This window comes from Hypomesus transpacificus, chromosome 24 (genome assembly GCF_021917145.1).
Source record: "Hypomesus transpacificus isolate Combined female chromosome 24, fHypTra1, whole genome shotgun sequence".
In the NCBI taxonomy this organism is placed as follows: domain Eukaryota; kingdom Metazoa; phylum Chordata; class Actinopteri; order Osmeriformes; family Osmeridae; genus Hypomesus; species Hypomesus transpacificus.
The window spans coordinates 1,072,093-1,091,466 of record NC_061083.1 but is presented as its reverse complement, the minus strand read 5'-3'; the positions used below and the strand labels follow the sequence as shown (position 1 = coordinate 1,091,466).

At 43.6% G+C, this 19,374-nt stretch overlaps 2 protein-coding genes across 5 annotated transcripts in view; one reads left to right on the top strand and one right to left on the bottom strand.

Annotated features, from left to right (window-relative positions):
- Positions 1-8,172, bottom strand: part of ipo11 (importin 11) — a 75,721-nt gene extending 67,549 nt beyond the window's left edge. For both annotated transcript variants that reach the window (XM_047048346.1, XM_047048347.1), the window contains exons 1-5: positions 8,080-8,172; positions 5,832-5,977; positions 4,975-5,075; positions 3,783-3,855; positions 2,754-2,957 (exon numbers count right to left, since the gene is read on the bottom strand). In XM_047048346.1, coding sequence (XP_046904302.1) covers positions 2,754-2,957; positions 3,783-3,855; positions 4,975-5,075; positions 5,832-5,969 — 516 coding nt within the window. In that variant the 5' untranslated portion in view covers positions 5,970-5,977; positions 8,080-8,172. The remainder of the gene's footprint in view (positions 1-2,753; positions 2,958-3,782; positions 3,856-4,974; positions 5,076-5,831; positions 5,978-8,079) is intronic.
- Positions 8,173-8,879: 707 nt separating this feature from the next.
- hsd17b3 (hydroxysteroid (17-beta) dehydrogenase 3) lies at positions 8,880-15,741 on the top strand. 3 transcript variants are annotated; one of them, XM_047048726.1, is made up of 12 exons: positions 8,943-9,096; positions 10,292-10,335; positions 11,517-11,563; positions 11,717-11,792; positions 11,918-12,025; positions 12,129-12,196; positions 12,341-12,385; positions 12,533-12,567; positions 12,706-12,787; positions 12,893-12,958; positions 13,158-13,307; positions 13,457-15,741. In XM_047048726.1, the coding sequence occupies exons 2-12, from the start codon at positions 10,323-10,325 to the stop codon at positions 13,550-13,552; spliced, it is 786 nt and encodes a 261-aa protein (XP_046904682.1). In that variant the 5' UTR covers positions 8,943-9,096; positions 10,292-10,322; the 3' UTR covers positions 13,553-15,741. The 3 variants fall into 3 exon arrangements, with proteins under 3 accessions (XP_046904681.1, XP_046904682.1, XP_046904683.1); XM_047048725.1 differs by lacking the exon at positions 10,292-10,335 and having other exon boundaries at positions 8,880-9,096; XM_047048727.1 differs by lacking the exon at positions 10,292-10,335 and having other exon boundaries at positions 9,053-9,096; positions 11,721-11,792.
- Positions 15,742-19,374: the final 3,633 nt, after the last annotated feature.

Genomic DNA, 19,374 nt, shown 5'->3' with positions numbered 1-19,374 from the left:
AAGGGAGATTTTCGTATATTCTTTTCTTCAGTCAATTTAATGTGGATTGACATTTTACTAATCGGCACCAGTCCATGTAACATGTTTTAAGAAGTGCTGATTTAAAGGTGTGAAGGTGTGTGTGTGTGTGTGTGTGATATTCTCCAGACTCCATTGAGCAGAGTTGACTGAATAAAGGAAAACAATTTCCTCCACTTGCATGGTACATCAAAACGATTCCCAACTTGGCACACAGAACTCACAGACCAAAGCTCTTGAGGGAAAGGCTGCTCATGTCCTCAAACCATTCCCAGTGTTTACGAAACCCCATGCAGAGGGATACAGCCCCTTTACTGATATTGATATTCGTGATTGGTATGCAAAATGCATTCAAATGCTCGTCCTCGTCTCTCCTCTACACTAGCACATCGCCGCCCCTGTGACAGTCAACTACAACTCTAATAAACACTGTCCCCACGCACACGACAATCCTGTTATCCATTTCCAAGCAACACAAACCCCCAGAATCAGAAAATAATAACAACAAACTAAATTTGACAAAATGTTATTCTTCACAATTAGAACTACATTCTCAAGACAGTGCATTTTTAGATTACACATACAAATATATATATACTGATCCAAAGTTGGCATCTTATTGCTACATTCCTATCAAACTTTGTCCAGAGGCCAAACGTGTACAAAATGGGCATCCATCCTTCCAGCAAATGTCTAATCCCATTTTAGGCCTTGATCATATTTGTGGTGGGACTGCTGGTCGCTCAGTGGCAGCTGCAGTTATGTACTGGGTCCAGGTGTTAAATACATAACTGAGTCAACATGACGAGATTAGTCTCCACAGATTCCGATTTCTTAACCACAGAGTACATGTTGTTTACTAATGGGGTTCCGGAGAACCTCTGCCAGAGCCACACACTGAACTGAAATCGTTGTTTCTAAGGCACTTCTTAATTTAAGGTGCTTTAACTAAATACCACATGCAAAACTCTTATAGAAAGTTCTCCAGAAAGAATTCTGTATCAATTCCTTGTTAAAGTCACTGAAAATGAGAACCTTGGTAACATGTTCAGATGAGGGATCCAAAGTGATGGGCACACAGTCTCTGATTGGCATGCTTGTCTGATTCATGTCACTGCTCAGAGCAGTGCAATCAGAAGTGCTTTTACAAACCAGGGTCACATATTCATACGTTTTCATTGCTAAGTGCTAACAGAGTGAGCACATCCAACACTGATGTCACTTCTATTCATTGCATGATGAACTTGCCGGCCAAATGTATAGCCTCAATATCAGGCAGGGCATCGGAATATAATTGAATACATTCACAACCTCCATATCTCTATGTATTCCTCTAAACCTTCCTGACTCTCCCCCACACCCCTCTCCCTGAACTGTCAAAGTGGGTGTGTTTACAATGGCATCTCTGATAGTGCACGCACACACATAACCCTACGTCAAAAGATGGGGATAATGCACAAGACGGAAACAAGCAAGAGAGAGAGAGAGCGAGAGAGTGCGAGCGAGAGCGAGAGACAGAGAGAGATGAAGAGAAAGAGACAGAAGGAAAAGAGAATATGTTTGCAACCTCAGCCAAATCTCCTGCCCAGGGGTTAAGTGGTTAAAAAATTCTTCCCCTAACGAGAGGTTTAAATAATTCACAGGTTGAGTAGAGGTGAGAAGGGCAAAACGAGGCATCATTATTCATTATTAATAGCTTCAGCTGTTGGAATGGCAAACCCAGACCGTCCATAGACTGCAGAGAGTCGCAGGTGAGGACACTAGGACACAGGGAGGCAGGGAGAGTGGAAGTGGGGGCAGGTTAGGGGACTGAGGGCACTATGAAAAGAGAAGAGGTGAACATGCAAGGAGGGTGAGGTAGGAAGGTTGGGTGAGGCAGTCACCCAAACAAGATAGATCTCTGTCGGTCAGTGTCACACCTGCACACCCGAGAGCTCTCTGGAGAGGCCCAACTTCAGAGAGGATGAGAGATGGAACGACGGACGAGATCCAGAAGAACAAGGAACAGGAAACTCAGACACGGGTCAACGTTAAAAGGCCTTCAACAAGATGAACTAAACTAGGACTCATCTTCTGCTAATAGTCTGTTTCTCTGGAAAAATGGATTTCTCCCTCTCATATTTATCGGTGTGTACCGTTCATGGTGGACAAGTGTCGTAGTAACGCGCGTGTGTGTCTGTGTGTACACCTCATACAAGACAGTGACGGAAGGCCATTTCTGGATCATTTAGCAATTAAATTCATCATGGTGTCGTTAAAGGCAGGCTGATGTCAGATCCCCGTATGAACGACGGGCCGTGTAGCCTGGCGGCTGGCGGAAGGAGGCTGCCGTCTCCACTGGCCTCTTATCTCCCGCAGAAACGTGGAGGGCGACAAATGTGTCGCTTCGGAGTCAGAGCATCTGTTCGGATTTTCACTCGAATTTGTCTCTTTCACACACACACGCTTGCAAGGCATGCATGATTACACACATACATTCCCAGACACGCAACCACATGCAGGCTGGAATACAAATATAAACACACACAGCACACACACACAGGCAGACTCAACCACAGTCTGAACACAAAAGCAGACCAAAAGAGCAGCTAAGCAGCACCTCCCAGCGGCCTGAGTCAGTACTGCATGCGTGGACTCGCACGGCGTCTTTGCGTACAAGGCACACCCAACAGACCGAATGACACAGCAGACCCGGGAGCCAGACAGACCAGAGACAGACAACCAGAGGGGCTTACGTCCTGGAAGAGGCGCTTGTCCTGGGCCAGCCGTTTGGAGGCCAGGGTCTTGGTGACGTGGTAGAAGGTGAGGAGCGCGCGGTGCTGCGGCAGGCCGCCCTGGCCCTTCACCGACTCCAGGAGGATGGGGATGAGCTCCGGCCACTGTCTGGGACAGTCCAGGCGGGCCACCTTGGCTATCAGCACGGCAATCTGGGTGGCTATCTGACAACACACGACACAAGAGAGAGGTTAACGATCTGGGTCGGAGACGGCTGATTATGACTTGTCCATAACGCAGACGCTGCTGCGTTATGGACCAGTGTGTGCGAGGGATTCTTCTTATGACGGCCACTTCACAGTGCAAAGGTGGCCAAACGTTCATCCGATATTTGTATAAACTTGTATGTGTGAAGATAGATGGCTAGTTCAGACAGCAAGCTGGAACAAAACACATTCAACAGGTCTGAAACACACGAGACACACTGACGTATTTGATAGAAAAAGCTCACACACGCACTCGTCAGAACTATAAGATTGTTTTTGTGTTCATCGGTTATACACCAGGGGCCTGTTCAATGTAGCAAGTTCACCAAATAAGCCTGGCTTATATCAGTTTCATTCACAGACTCTAAACTCTCCCTCACGGACCAGGCCCCTGGTCATTTCAGCACAACGACGGATAGTCGCTGTGTGCAGCATATGGACAGTGTTTCCTCGTGACTTGGCCGCACGCGCTCAGTCAGCCGCGCGCACCGACACGAGCAAGGGTACAGAGACATCAGGTGTTTTAATAGCAGCCGTCGCTCTCCATATGTGCGCAATCAGTCCTGAAGCAGTAGAGCCGATTCCTAGAGGACACTCGGGCCTGCAGTGGCCCAGGAAGTGACCCTCATTTGGCACCGAGACAAACTGGCTTCCCGTCTCAGCAGATGTCCTCAGGTGCCCCGCTTCCAGAGTCACCTCGTGTCGTGGGCTTCAAGCCCGCCAAAGCCCAGCCCCACCCCTCCCAGCCCCTGTGACCATGTCGACGGTAGAGCCCCCGCTAACCTGGTTGACGGGCTCGTTGAAGTTCGTGATCAGGCCGGCTCGCAGTGACGTCTTCTCCTCTTCTGACAGAGCACTGTGGGGGAGAAGGTGCGCGCACGCGCGCACACAAACACAGATACCATCATTGAGAGGGTTTTGTAATATGGGGTAGTGAGGAAGTCGAGGGATTTGATCTAGAGTGAAGAACTCAGCCATGCTAATGCAGAATACAGCTCTGTCTCTCTCTCTGGGGGTGGGGGGGGGGGGGGGGGGACCAGACAGATAGGGTTCCAGTTTTGATTACATTTTCTGCTCTCTCTCCACAACCTTCCATCTGACTCGGGGTGATGAGATAGAACAACACTATCGGCTGGGTGCTACTGTCCAGGCGTGGCACTGCCCTCTGCCCAATGCCTTGTCCAGCTGATATCCTACCAGCCGTCTTCTGCCTTTGGATCCAATTTCCAGGCTCGGGCTTTCATATGGAGGCAGATAAGACGAACATGGCAGAATGCTACGTGCTAGCCGCCTGTCCCTGCATGACCTGCATAAACGACTCCAGGCGGGGCCGAGAGACACTCTCTTCCTCTCTCCAAACGAGGGGGGGGGGGGGGGGGGGGTCTAGTCTTTCATGGACAAGTATTAGCCTTACTCCCTCACTCCATTTTTTTTTGCCCGCCTCCTTATCAGGTTTATGGGGGGCACCAAGGCACCCGTTCAAACCAAATTAGAGCTACGTTGCCCAGAGACTTTTGCCTCACACTGGTCCAAAAAAATAAATACCAAACTTTTAAAAGCCCTCTACGTGAAAGATCACAACTTTCAAATGGGAGGATGTGGGGATTTTTCGAAAGAGGGTGGAAAGGTAATGAAAGAAAAGCTGGAGACTGCTGAGGCAGAACTAATTGCCTTTCGGGGCTTGTTCGATACAGAGCTCCCTTCTTTGGACATTCATTCACTTAGATTTAATAACAATGAGCTCGTCGGCAGTCTGAGCACATTCGAGTTCTATAGCAGCAAATGCGGACAACACTGGCTTTGGTGCTGCCAGGAGCCGAATGCACAATTGAATTCGACACAGATGAGAAAAACGGTCAAAAAGAGAGAGGCTGTAAAAGAAAAAAGTTTGATGCAGACTAAAGAGAGGAATGACGGACGACGGACAGGGGGTAATACATTAATAGAGAGAGTAGGAGAAACAGAGGCTACTCACTGGGGTGCAACTCTCCTCCAGTATCTGTCGATGCCGTTCTTGAAGTAGAGCACAGCTAGCCACCGGACGTTTACGTCCAACAGGTGGTTGGTAAAGATATTCTAGGAGACAGATAGAAACAAGTCCAGTTAACACACATACACTCCCCACACACACACAAATTACCCCAAAATACAAATACACATTTCAAACATACAAACACTGTGAATTGGAATTGAGTTTGCATGTGTCCTATGGGGCCTGGCTGTCACTCTTACACAGTGAAAATGAGACAGTTTCGAATTGACTCATTCGCTCGCACACATGGTCTCTTTTAAATTGTCTAACATATTTTCAATCCCAACACGGCATAAAAATCGGCGCTACTTTATATTTGATAGCATGCAAAACTCTGTAACAGGTCGGGACCCGTTGATGTTCGTCTACATAACGTTCGCCCTCCGTCGCTTGTAGAGGCGGCATGTTGACGTGGAGTCACCTCTTCGCCAGCATTTCCACCTGCTTGATATGCACGCACGGTGAGCACAAACAAGCAAGTGCATCGTTTATCTCCTCATCACTAAGCCAAAGAGCCTGTCTGTCATGATAACGATGCCCAGGTGGACCAATTAACTCTGGAGAAGCCAAACAGGACCACCTTTTTTTTGTTGAAAAGAGCCCAGTAGTTCAGTGGCTCTCTGACAGGCTATCAAGCGCTAAGAGGACAAGTCGACTTCTCCAAAAAGTCCAGCTTCAGATAATTGTACGAGGCTGTTTTTTTTTTTTTTTTTTTTACAAAGGCATTTGACATAGCCTTTATGACAAGTTATGTCAGCATTCTGTGTTTAAGCGTGTAGGCTGAGAGAGAGAATCCCCACCAGTAGCACAGAGTAGAAGCCAGGCTGGGTCTCCCACTGTCGAAGCTGCTCCTCTGCAGGCTTGAGGAGGGCCGTGTCCTGACTCGTGGCCTGGGTCAGGGCCTGCAGCACCACCGTGCTGGCACTGTCCATGTCCATACCTGGGGCTGGGGGGAGGATGATGGGTGAGGTAGAGAGCACGTTGAACGTTAGCAGTGATTAGGACTGTTCGATTGTGGAGAGCCCTCCCACGAGCTTCTCGCTCCGCCTCCACTAAACCCCGAGAGATGTTTGGGAACGTGTCGAGGAGTGGGGGTGGACGAGCGAATGAGCTTAGCTCTTCTCCTGCTATGAACCCACCTCTCTGGGATACGACGGGGTTGCAGGGGACACCGAGGAAGAAGAGGCACAGCTGCGAAACATGAAAGTGCCTCAAACCCGCGTCAAAACAAGAATGCACACCCCCCCCCCCCCCCCAACCCCGCACACACGCGCTCTGCGCGTCACCCTGCTTTTATTCATCTATAAATCGCAGGCTACTTCTTCTCATCGCCCTCTTTCATAGCGAATCATACAGACACTTTCAAAGCAGAGAGGAACACTCTGTAGCGGCAATGTCAGTGAGGTAAGGAGTGCGTGTTCAGAGACCGCCTGACAACAAAGGGCTTTACCTCCACACAGGGCTTCTTTGACACAGCTTCTCCCCCCCCCCCCCCCCCATCATGCAGTCAGAGCGCTCAAAGCCCTGCTTTCCAGCTCTGAAAGTGTTGTTACGTTTCAAAGGGGTTTGGGAAGTGACACCGCGAGTTCCGTGTCTCTCCTTCGCGGATTACAGCGCTTGAAGGCAGACCTCCAAAAAAGAGAGACGTAGCTCCCATAGGCAATAGCAAAGTTGGTCCCAGACTTGTTCGGTCCACAACTTTGAAACATACTTCCAGGTTCTTTGCTCTGCAACGACTTTTCGGGAATGAAGACGTTTGAGACTAGAACGGGAAGCATACATTAGCACCACACCCCAAATCCAATCAGGTTTGAAAAACGGCATGCATAACTAAAACTGCAACACCGAGTCAGCCCACAACCTAATGCCTACTTCAGAACAGTTACCTGCTAATTAAAAACAGGTCACACAAACATTTCCCACAACCCGGTAATCTACACTGCATGTACTCTCATACAAACATATCAGACACCCATTGTGGATTATGTGTTGCTTTCTACTACTGTAATGTTGTGTCAAGCACTCAATAACTTGCTGAAAGGCGTAAAAATTCCACATTGGTCCATTTCGCTTTTAAGCTACCACCCGCCTGTTGAGATGAAGGGCATTTAAGCACCCTGCCATTCTAACACTTGTGGAGGAGGCAATAAAAAGAGAGCACTGGAATCAAGACATATAGGGAAAAGCTGAATTGATGGATGAATCAATTTAGCAACACTGCCATCTAGGGCGCAAAGAAGCTCACTACAATATCATTCTCACTGTTCACTACTGAATTAGAGCAATTTAATTTTAGCCTGGAATGTAGAAAATAGCCTTTCATATCAGTGTCTAAGAAGAAACAACTGACTTGGCTGGAGGAAAGAGTAGCTACTAAGAATAGAAGGCACTAACTTGGGACCTGTAAAAGCACCCTCTGAACAATTTGCCAAAATCATAAGACTTGGTAGTTGCTTGTTGCCTTTTCATACAGTACATTATGTGTGTTTGGAAAGGCCTTGGTACGGGTAGATTCTAAACCTGCTGACACTTGGGGAATAGCACAGCTGAAGCATAACCTCTTGGTTAGTTCTTATTCACTTGGAAACATCTGATCTAGAAACCAAACAAATATTCTTATGTTTTTCAGTCTGGAAACCGTGCAACTTGTCTTGTAGATATGTTGTCTTCCCCATCATGGCTTCTAAAAGATGTGTTACATTAGCTGTGGCAAAACATAGCAACAAACTGTCCTAATTGAGCCAAAACAAAAGCAAACGTTAGTCATGCAGCTAACAACATGACAGCGAAATTAAGCTGGGTCAGCGTCCACAAATTCTGGACCTCATGTGGGAAGACTGTTGGTGACAAGTAGAATGTCCAAATATATGCCACAAAAAAGTAACCATCACATAAACGATTCAGTAATTTTTATTTGGAATGGCAAGCTACATAGCTAGCACTGGCTAATCTGTAGTGTCATAGGCTGCCTAGCAAGAATATAAACAAATAATCCTCCAACGCTTCTTTGTAGATATATTGCATGAATTACTCATGATTAAGACTCACCTGTTAATGGTACCTCGGTTGATAAAGTTAACCTGATGCTTGTCTCAGCTAATCTGAACACACGCTGTCACACTGGCGCGCATACGAGCACACAGCTAGACGCTCGTTGATGACGACACATCCTCCTATTGCACCGACTCGTTCAAATGATCTTTGAAGTGTATTTGTAAGGATCAAGTACAGGCATATTGGAATTACTGATCCTGCTCTTCTCGAAAGTTTCCTAGAGGTCGAACCCAGCTTCTAAATCTTAATTTGTAAATAAATAAATCCTTATGCTATATTAAACATTCTCATAAACAATAAAGCATTTATTAAATGTGCATAAGCACTGTGTGCAATGTGCAAAGTCCAGTATAGTAGCCTATGTGGTGTTCGGGGTAGATAGGTAAAGAGACAGGTGCTGGCAGTTATGGGGTGGGAAGTAGTAGGGAGGTAATCTAATGTATTAAGAGTGTTTGTTTATTTGCTTGTTTTCTCTCTGCTAACTTTTTCTTTTAATTTGAAGAATAGTGTCATGTTGTCTGTTGAGAAAAGTCTCTTATAGCCTTATAGCTTTGAAACTGTGCTTTGTACCTGAATTAAATCGTTGAAATATCTCAATTTAGCCAGCACTTGTCTTTGCTTGCAGTTAAAATACAATTTTGGACTTCCTTCATTTATTCTGTATAGTTAGCTTTGGTTCTTCCAATGATCTGTTATACTCCATGGTGTGTGTGTGTGAGTGTTTCTGTTGTGTGAGTGTTTGAATGGGAGTGGCCTAGTTTGTAATTCTCCAGAATGAACTTGGATTTTCACTTGTCTGGTAGGAGCAGAGAGACACAGTGGGTAATAACATAGCCACTCAGTGAAGCACCTACAAAAGGATGGATTTCATTGGGTTGTTCTTTGTCTCACTTGGTTTTGCTGTTGTTTTATTTTATGGAGTGAAATTACTGCTCTTTGCCAGGATGTTTTACCCCAGAATTTGGTTCCCACAGCCCAAGTCTTTCTTCACCTCCATGGGAGAATGGGCAGGTAAGATGAATCCGATGGGTGTATATGAAACAGTTAGTTAGCTCAAGACACATTTATCCGAGGATATGTACAAGGGGGAACTTCAACCTCTTGATCCATCTGTGTATGTGTGTGTGTTTGTGTGTGTGTGTGTCATTTATAATCCAAATAAAATAGCTCAAATATTTCACAGCACAAAGACTCCACATGCAGAAAATGTATTTTATTCTGGTGCAAGACAGAGTACTTCAAGCATTCCTTTGTGCCAAAATTCATCAGGCTGCACAACAGCGCCTAAGAACCCCCCCCCCCTCAGCCTAAGCCAATGCCATCCCCCAAAGCCTTCCCTCGTCACATTGTTTACATGTTATTATTGATCTTGTTTTATATAGTTTTTAATGCTCATATGTTTATATTGTTCATGTTATCTGTTTATCACTTCTCCATTGTCTATATTTCTTTCATTATTTATTTATCTCTACATTTCGCCTGTCTCTCTGCTGCTGTAACACCCAATTTCCACACCTGGAGATTAAGAACCTGATCTTCTAACCCAAACATAGCTGAAAAAAGTTATTTTTGTTTAAATAACAAATTGCCTGTGCATGGTAGTCCTATGTTTGTAATTAAATGCAGCAACTTTTGGCTTCATCAGAATCTATGTAGTGAGGAATCAATCTGTATTACATTTCAAATTTCCTAGACATTTATAAGTTCAGCTTGTCATTGTAACATAAACCTAGGGATATTTGGAGTCCAGGAAATCAATTTTACAAGTTTATAAAAGAATCTCAGAGAGAGAGAAGAGGAGAGTGGGTGACTCTTCGTCATTTTATTTTTTGTGTGATACCAATATCATTTTAATATGTTTTCTTCAAGGACAGGTCACAACTTATACACACATAGCATTCTCTCACAGTGATGCTGTGACTCATTGCAACCACACATGGTCATCATTTCCCCAATCGACCATATCATCCTCTGGCACAGCAGCCCCTGGGAGCCTTGACATCAGGCTTCGTCACGCACTCACTACTTGAACTAGGTGAAAAGGCCAACATATCTAAAAACAGATACTGTAGGTGTACCTAAGCTTTGAGAAAACACATGCCCCACTAAATACTCCCACACTGCTGGCAGGGTGTCTCTTTCCACATAAAGGACCATCAATGGAGAGCCAACCTTTTTCCTAAGCTTCTCTTCCATTCCATTCCAGGACAGGAGGGAAAAAAGCCAATTAGAACAGTATGTTCTGGGACAGTAAGTATTCTCTCCGACCCATTGGAAACCAAATGGACATGACTTTGTTTTCCCTTTCAGAATGTTCCCTTTCACTATCAAGTATCCTAAGAAGTAGGTGGGATGGGTTTGTTTGTGAGAGTGGGCGTTTCGGTTTGTGTGTGTGTGTGTGCTGAAGGGGTGGGGGTTATCTGTGTGTGCGTGGTTCTGCATCAGTGTGTCTATGTGCATGTGTCTATGTGGTGTGTATCTCCGCAGTTTGCCATGCCTCTCGTGTTAGCAGTGTTGCAGTAGCTAGAATGTTCTTCCCATCTCTTCCCACTGTAGCTCTTTGACCCATACCATGCTAAAGATGCTGGCAATGGTGAGGAAGAATTACAATGAGTGGACTCACTCAAAGGAGTCCTAACAAACATGCCTCTCAGGCCACTGAGAATGACAGAGAAGCTCAGGCTGAATACCTTGCAGCCAAAGTCCACAGCTCTAAGATGGATGCCATGAAAACTGTAGCTTACCGATTCTGGCTGGCTTAGCCGGGGAAGGGAAATGTTTGGTTTTCTGTGGTTGTGTTGTTGTATTTTCAGTGTGTTTAGTCTGTTTTGTGTGTTTGGTATGCTTATACGTGTGTGTATCTGCCTGTGTTTCCTGGTGCATTTCTAATTGCGTTGCTTCACAATGGGAAACACTGCGAGAAATGGAACATGCACCAAGTGTAACAAAATTTGAGTCAAACGCAAACACAATTTTGTCTGGCTTGCTGTTAAAGTCAAACATTTTGTGTTTACACTTGCCTGGCACCAGAGAGTGGTCAGACACAAACAGAATACCTGAATGTCAGATTGAAACAGCAGTGCAAAGACTGAGACCTTTAAATGACTTAGGGACATGGAATAATCACATTGTAACACGTTTGACAGACAGACAGACATTTTTGCCACCTTCTTTATCAGAGCATAGGGACAGACTGTGTGTGTGAGTACACTGTGCTAGAAAGTGCGATAGCAGAAGCCTAAAAGTGTTTTGATTGACTGCAGGAGAAGAGAGGTCACAGTGATCAGCTGAGCTTTGGACTATCAGTGCCTTGTGTACCAGGAATGGGCACTGCAGAGAACTGGATTTGACTGAATGGGACATATACAGTATATCTGACAGCTTTTCTGTTTGTCTTTCTGTCTGTCTCTCTCTCTCTCTCTCTCATACAGTGGTCACTGGTGCATCAGATGGCATAGGAAGAGCCTATGCTTTTGAGGTAATCTAGATGGCAAATGTAACCTTTAATTTAATGTCAATTTAATCACTTCAAAATTCAACATTTAGCATATTTTTCAATAGGGAAATAACCAATAAAGCGTAAATAAAGATATTGTTATCCGCTGTTGACCTGATCTTTGACCTCCACCAGCTAGCCAGCCGAGGCATGAACATAGTCATTTTGAGCAGAACCAAGGAGAAACTGGATCATGTTGCCAACGAGATAGGTGATTGGATCCGATATCAGCTCATATGCTTCTTTCATTATCATACCATAGTGTTAGAGATATATATCCTGTCTTTCCATACTGTAACTATAAAACCTGCTGAACAGTTCTTTTTGGTCTCACAGAAAAAAACACAGGACAGAAGGTTGATGTCCTGGTTGCAGACTTCACCACGGATAGCATATATGAAGGTCTCAAGGAGAAGCTGAAGAACCTTAACATTGGAGTTTTAGGTCAATGAATGGCATACCTAAATACACATGTAAAAAGGCTACCAAAGTAGATTTAAATCAATGTATCACTGTGACCTACTCACGGTTTAATCAACTCATTCAGTGAACAACGTGGGTGTCCTGCCCAGTCATCTCCCCTGCAAGTTCCTCCAGACTAAAGACTTGGAACAGGTGAGAGGAGACACTTGTACAGCATAACAAATGTTGTCATGCATTACAAGTTCACCTTACTTCACCCCCCTACCCCGACCCTCTTAGCCCTGGCTGTCCTTCACTTCAAGACCTAACATAGAGACTGGTTGTTTTCCTTTGTAGGGAATCACTAAAGTAATCAACTGCAATGTAAAAGCCATGGTCCAGGTAGGAAGATTGGTCTCAAAGTAAAAACACAGTTACAGTTGTTTCACTTCATGTTTCACTTCACAAGTTATTTTTTATAAAAAGCAACAGCTGTGTTTAGGTTCCTGTTCCAGCGTTCCAAAAGTTTTTTTTGTATTCTCCACACAGATGAGCCAGATTATCCTCCCAGGCATGGAGCAGAGGTTTTTGTCCTCATAATGCTTGTCAGAAGCAATTTTATTTTAGTTCAGCCAATCCATTGATAGGAAACACAGGTTGCTCTGTCCTGATAATCATGTCAGTTTGTGTGTTTGTCTGTGTTTGAATGTCCGTGTCCACAGAGGAAAAGGAATGATAGTGAACATTTCTTCTGGGGTAGCCATAGTTCCCTCCCCCCTCTACACCATGTACTGTGCATCAAAGGCTAGTACTCCCCACTCAAAACTTCACACAACAGCTGGAGATCTAGAAACAGCTACTCAAGGCTTCAAACCTAATGTGTGAGTGCGTCTGTCCGTGTGCCTGCAGTTGTTTGTGGAGAGAGTCTCTCAGGGTCTACAGGCTGAATACGAAGCCAAAGGAATCTTAATACAGGTATATTGCCTCCTCACAACCTTGTCCGAGCCTGTTCAGATTCCCTCACACCATTTAAAAAAATACTTTACATACTGATAACGACTAAAGACTTTGTCCTGGTTCTACTGTGTATGCTATGATCATGACTAATATATTGTTGTATTGTATAGTACTAGATAAGCATTGTCAGGACCTTTGTTTCATTTATTTACATCAGACAGTAGCCCCATTCGGAGTGTCCACAGCCATGACCGGCTACCAGAAGCCTAACTTTGTAACCCTGACAGCAAGGGACTTTGTCAGGACGTCCCTCCAGTACCTGACCTCTGGAGACAAGACCCATGGAAGCATTCGCCACACTGTCCTGGTAAAATACACTATGTGACACCCAGGTCTGCTATGATGTGGTTAACGTGAACAGTTTATAAATCCTAACCCGATTCCACATGTTGTTTGCTTGTGTGTTTGTGTGTTTTTGCTTTGTACTTGTGTCTGTCTCTTTATGTGTATGTGCAGGGCTGGCTGGTAAAGAATGCTCCTTTACAAATCCTCCACAGTGAGATCGTGCAGGACAGCCTATTGGAGTATGTGAAGAAGAGGGTGGGGTCATAGGTCGCATGTGACCTACAGTTAGGCTTGTGGATATCCTCCTCATGGCTGTATGTTTGTAAATAAGATTAAACCCCTGAGAGAAGTTACATGGTAGTCAGCATTCATGGTTACGAAAGTAGGTATTAATTAGGTGGCAACTATAAATCCTGTGGGGGCATCCCGGTGCCTCAGCGGTTAGCCATGCGCACCAGGTCTGGTAACCACCCCCAGGGATCAGTATGTCACAGCGGTATCAGCTGTGTCTTTATACAGGAGCTTTTTCACTCGCTGAACTTTTGAGTCATAGTACCTTCTACCGTTTGTGGTCACACCAGTGTACATGAAACAGTTGAGACTGGGAGGCTTGCTGGAAATACTGCCTCAGGCTTCAAGTGAGTAGTCCAAGCTCACCTGAGTAAATACAGCCTGACCACGATGAAAGAGGCCTAAGACTAGGCTATCCACATCTCAAAATGGACACTGAGGTAGATCAGTGCCCGTATTTATCTGAATTTCTGAAACTGGTTTCTGTTATAAATACTGACTGACATGTCGAACCTACTTAAGAAAACACAATCAAAATAATTGTTCCATTGACCAAAGTCCGATTATACTTTATGTTTGCTACTTCTAAAGATGACTCACTTAAGTGTTTGAAAAGGGTTCACTTGATAAGTAGGAGAATATTTAGAAAAATTGCGTGTCACGGCCGATTAACAATAAACCTTTGGCCTTCAACACAAAGTGTGTGTGCTCATATAGGTCATTTTTAAATGCATACAATTAGAAAATAACATTTCAATTTGGAGTCATCAAGTTGGAGATGACTACATCTGGAACATGAACTGCAGTAACAGGAGAGTTGCCAGCTGTCCAAGCTTGGTACCATTCACCCACCTACAGTCATCCCTGCAGGGACACAAGTGGGGTAGGAGAGAGGATTCTGACTCCAACCTGCTCCATCTGTTGGTCCCATCTCCAGTCATACTGAGCACACTGGTCCTCCAGAGATTAACTATGAATCTCACTGCGGGAGGAGAAACTGGGAAATATAATGGCCAAAGAAAAACAATACAATTTTTCTAGTTGTGGAGGACAAACGGATATCTTCATAATCTACATTTTTCCTTCACCTCACTCCATGATATGTATGAAGGTGGTCAAATTCTTCTGACAGTTTTTGAAAGGTCCTGTAGATATACTACACACCCAGAAATATTCAATCTGTCTAAACCACTGGTTATATACCACCATTATAGCAAAAAATATAGGATCAGCTGTGCAGGCAAATCTCTATATATAATCTGCAATGTCACATAAAACCCCACAGGTATTCAGAACTCCTATTTGTAGTATGGCTCCTTGTTTTAGTTTCACACATGAACATGAAGTTAGCTGGCTGCGTGCTCTGCACTTTACAATAGATGGCTAATCAAGGATACTGTAGGTCTAAAGCTGTTTTTTAAACAATACATTGTAGATCTGATGATTGTAGATTGACTTACATTTTTCATTTCGAGTCACATTCATTTCAGTTGGGTCTGGTAGAAGAGCAAATTGGGTTCGGTTAAAAGGTTTATAGTTTGAACTTTGACCCAATACCACGTTTTCCAATTTCCATCCCAAAACAATTCCCACAAGAACCAGAGCATTATTATTTTACAGGTCAGGCTTCAAAGAAACAAGGCCAAATACAACGAGCCGTAGTGTACTTGTATGTTTTTGGATGCAGTAAATTATATGGCTCTTCAGTATTCTTTAGTAATAAATAAAATGAACAGTAGAGTTGAATGTCACCCGCTTGTACCTGCCCAGCCACGGGTAAAGTTACCGTTAAAAGCTTGTGCAGCCCGTGCCGACATTCTGTTCTTGCTTCTGTAGTATGGAGTAGCCCTTTCCCCTTCCATGAACTCATAACAATCTACAGACCACTCACTATGATTCACTGTTTATCACTGATGTGTCGGTTCTTATGTTCGGGACTGATCCTAGTTAATTGCCTTAACAGACCATAAAAAAAAGAATGCTTCTCGGAAAAGTCATATTTTGTGAGAGAAGATTTATGGTTTGTTAAATTATGCACTGTTAGTTGACCATTTGCGGCTACTCATAATTGCTTCTCCCTGTACCGTTTGACTATGGAAAAGCTTTGTCATTTTGATTTATAAAGTTTTTTGTCTTTGTCAAATAAAAGAAAATCTGTCTCTTTTTAACGGGCAGTTCAGTTGTTTTCTTCATGGTGTTGGATGACAAAGGGATATTGCGTGCTCAGTAAAGTTCCCTAAGACTTAGATAAACGTAACTTAATTAATTGCGTTTTTATTCCAGGTTTAATTTTGATAGTGCCCCTAATTGTGAGACCTTGATTAAACACACAAAACTTGTATTTTGAGTTTATTTCTATAATTATATTGTTCATATTATTAGCATTGTTTGTGTATTGCCAGTCAGGAGTCTCTTAATTCTGGAGTCCACTGTACATGAAAACAAATATAGCAGGTTTGCATTGACTAGTGCCCATAGTGCATCTGGTGATTTCGAAATCGGAGAGTTAATTTGGTGACATACAGATAAATAGACACACACACATTCCTGGAATTATAATAATAGAGTGCAACGCCCGTGATGCAGCCAATGATTGAGAGAAGTTAACAACCCTAGTTGATGATAATAGCTCAGTGCCCGTCTTGTTCTCTTTAAACTAGGCCCACCATGATCACCACAGCTAGTGTGTAATGTTCATAAAACATCCCATTTTGTAAACTTTTTCTACAACGTATTGCCTACATATCATTGACAATACAGTGTTCACGCTCTACTACTAATTTTCGTAATCACTTAGGCACAGTTAGCAAATGTGTACCCTCATTCTCTAAATGGTGGCTCAAAATCCCACACCATTAACACAATTGGCCACTACACTAGTATGACTGTTGCTGAAGCTAGTTCTTCTAATCTAGTTTGACAGAAGTTCCGTTCATAACCAAGTTGGTTATTCCAATATAACTAAATGAAAACATTGAGGGCTGTGTTATTGGCTCCACTTACCACACACGGTCTTACATTTATTATCTACTCCACTCCACACCCTTACTGACCTGTTAAAAAGTTGCTCATTGTGTATCACCTCAAATATAGCCGACTCTTTTTTACCCGCTTTATTGAACGTCCATAAGCCCCACAACTTCAAACAATAACCAGTTTGCAAGATAATAGAGCCACAGACAGACACACATACAAATGAACACACACAGATTTCTTGCATTACAGTATGACGTAATTAATCAATCAATCAATTTATTTATTTATTATAAATTATTATTATCAATTCATGAATTGCTCTGCATGTCTACATCCAACACCAAAGGACAACCAACATATTGAAGGTCTAAACTAATAGGGGCCAGAGGGGAGGTTTGTATGTCCGTCAATCACAGCAGGTGGGATGACAGTTCTACAGTTGACAGTTCTACAGTTCTATTTCTACGCTCTATTCCCAGAGAGAGAAAGTAGACACAGCCAAAATCTTTCAATCTCGAAACCTTACAACCCTTGTGTTCCAGTGTGGCCAATGCATTATCTTGACAAGAGAACTACCGGAAATATATCATATATATGAGTTATTCTCCTGCTGATGTTCAGGGTCTGTTGGGCTAGTTACTGGTCAACAGTGAAAAATGGCTGCTGTTGCTTTCTTCTTGTTTACGGCACAGGATGTTATTCATTTGAGAGGTCGGCAGCTTTGCACGAATCCTATCAGATCCCCAGTCACAAGGGAGAGAGCATGAGAAAGAGAGAGAGAGAGCTAAGGGGGGTGATAAGGGGATAAGGGAAAACATTGATAGTTTATCCAGTCTTGGTTGGTCATGAATCTTACAGGTCCCATGACATGATATTTTCACTTTAGGAGGTTATTTAACATTACATATGAGTTCCCCTAGCCTGCCTTTGGTCCCCCAGGGGCTAGACATTTTGATAGGTTTAAACCAAGCCCTGCGTATTCTTCTCTGCCTTTGAGAAAATGGAAGCTCAAACGCTAGGTTTTGAAAATGTTCCTATTATGACGTCATAATTGGGAAGGTTACCTCCCCTTTCTCTGCTTTTCCCCCACAGAGAAATTGGCCCACCAATGAGAAAATGAGCTACAATTTTTTTAATTTTTTTTATGCATTTAGCAGACGCTTTTATCCAAAGCGACTTCCAAGAGAGAGCTTTACAAAAGTGCATAGGTCACTGATCATAACAACGAGATGGCCCCAAACATTGTAGGTAGCCAAAACATGAAGCATACATTGTGAAAAAACAGTCCCAAAAGGAAGAACCATAAGAGCATGTAGTGAAACAAGTTACAATTAAACAACATGAACCTCAATCTTCCCATGGAAAAATATTATTTGTACATTACAGAACATTTCAATAAATAATATTAATGTTACTGTTTAATTTAAACTACAATATTCTACAATATTCTACTCTGGGTTTGATTCGCCTCCAGGAGGCCACCCAACAACTTCCTTCTGCCACCCCATTGCCATCCCGAATGAAAATCTCTAGATCCGCCCCTGGCAGTTAGCCCCGCTTCTTTCTTCCTCATAGCATTTAAAGCTAAAGACACAGAAACAGTACGTCCTGAGGGAGGAATGCTCATTGTGGGACTGCTCGTGGTGGTTGTAATTCTAGACCAAGGCTGAATTTCGGGAGGGAGACTTAAGATACAGTATAGGGGATCACTAAGGCCTATATAAAAGCATCCAAAAACAGCATGTCATGGGATCTTTAATGAGGAGTAGCATGGCCATATTAGTCTGTAGTCTTATCTTCAGCCCTGGAGGATGTGTCCAGTTTTCATTTGGAGTCAGTGAATTATATTTGAATTATATTTCGCAAGCGCAACAAACTCTGTAAAGTACTCTGAACACACCACAGTAGATAAGTTGCATCTTTTTTTGCGTATGTGGCACCATCTAGTGGTAGTATGTGGTGATAGCAAATAAATAACAAATGATCTGTCAAACATTACCTCTAGAGGGCAGTACCATAACATGTCTTGAGGCACCTCAAGTAGGATTAGACAGGAGCGAAAAGGTCTGACAAGGTCTGAAAAGTACAATATCCAGTTCTCCAGTTGGCTTACGTCAGCAAATCCTTTCCCGTTTTTCAATCCATCTATTTACGTTATCTGCTTTCTTTACTTTGTTTGTTGTGAGGGAGTCAATCGCTTGCTCAACACTAACACCATTCAAACATGACTCAACTTCACAAGGGTCAGGTGAAATAATGGGAATTTCCAGGAAGATACTTATTTAATGCAACGAGGTTGCTGTGCACTTATCCTCCAAGCCACAGTCAGGAAGACTGCGTGTTACGTTCAGCAGAAACCAAACAGGTTTCTTTCTCTCTCTTTCAAGCAGATGGGGCTTTCCACACCTCGGGTACTCTAGGATAAACACACTGCTCAAACCACCTTTTAATTACACACTTTCAAAGTTCTCCCTTGATCTAATGCTAAGGTATCAGGTTCGCCCATACTGGCAGAGCTCATCTATCCTTTCTTGACATGTTTCTTCGCATTAAACCTGATCACTGATGAGACCAGGGTAGAAGAGGGTTGCTCGATTGAAGGCAACATGATTGAAGACAGGTCTAGTAAGCCTTCGAGCTTCTTCTCTCCAGTGAGTCTTGTGTGAGTGATCTACTGTGTGTGGGTGGGCGGAGGAGAACAGAGATGTCTTTGAGGATTGGCTCCCTCCGTGAGACTTTTCCTTTACAAATCTGTCCTGTAGGACTCTAGGTTGTTGTCTCAGTAAACAGAGAAAAGAGAGAGAGGGGTCAGAGGGCGGTCC

Excerpts from the sequence above, each read along its gene's own strand:
- hsd17b3 (XM_047048725.1), top strand. The coding sequence starts at position 8,946 with ATGGATTTCATTGGGTTGTTCTTTGTCTCACTTGGTTTTGCTGTTGTT. Across the intron at positions 12,026-12,128 it reads CCTTAACATTGGAGTTTTAG|TGAACAACGTGGGTGTCCTG; the intron begins GTCAATGAATGG and ends CAACTCATTCAG. Across the intron at positions 12,568-12,705 it reads CTCCCAGGCATGGAGCAGAG|AGGAAAAGGAATGATAGTGA; the intron begins GTTTTTGTCCTC and ends CCGTGTCCACAG.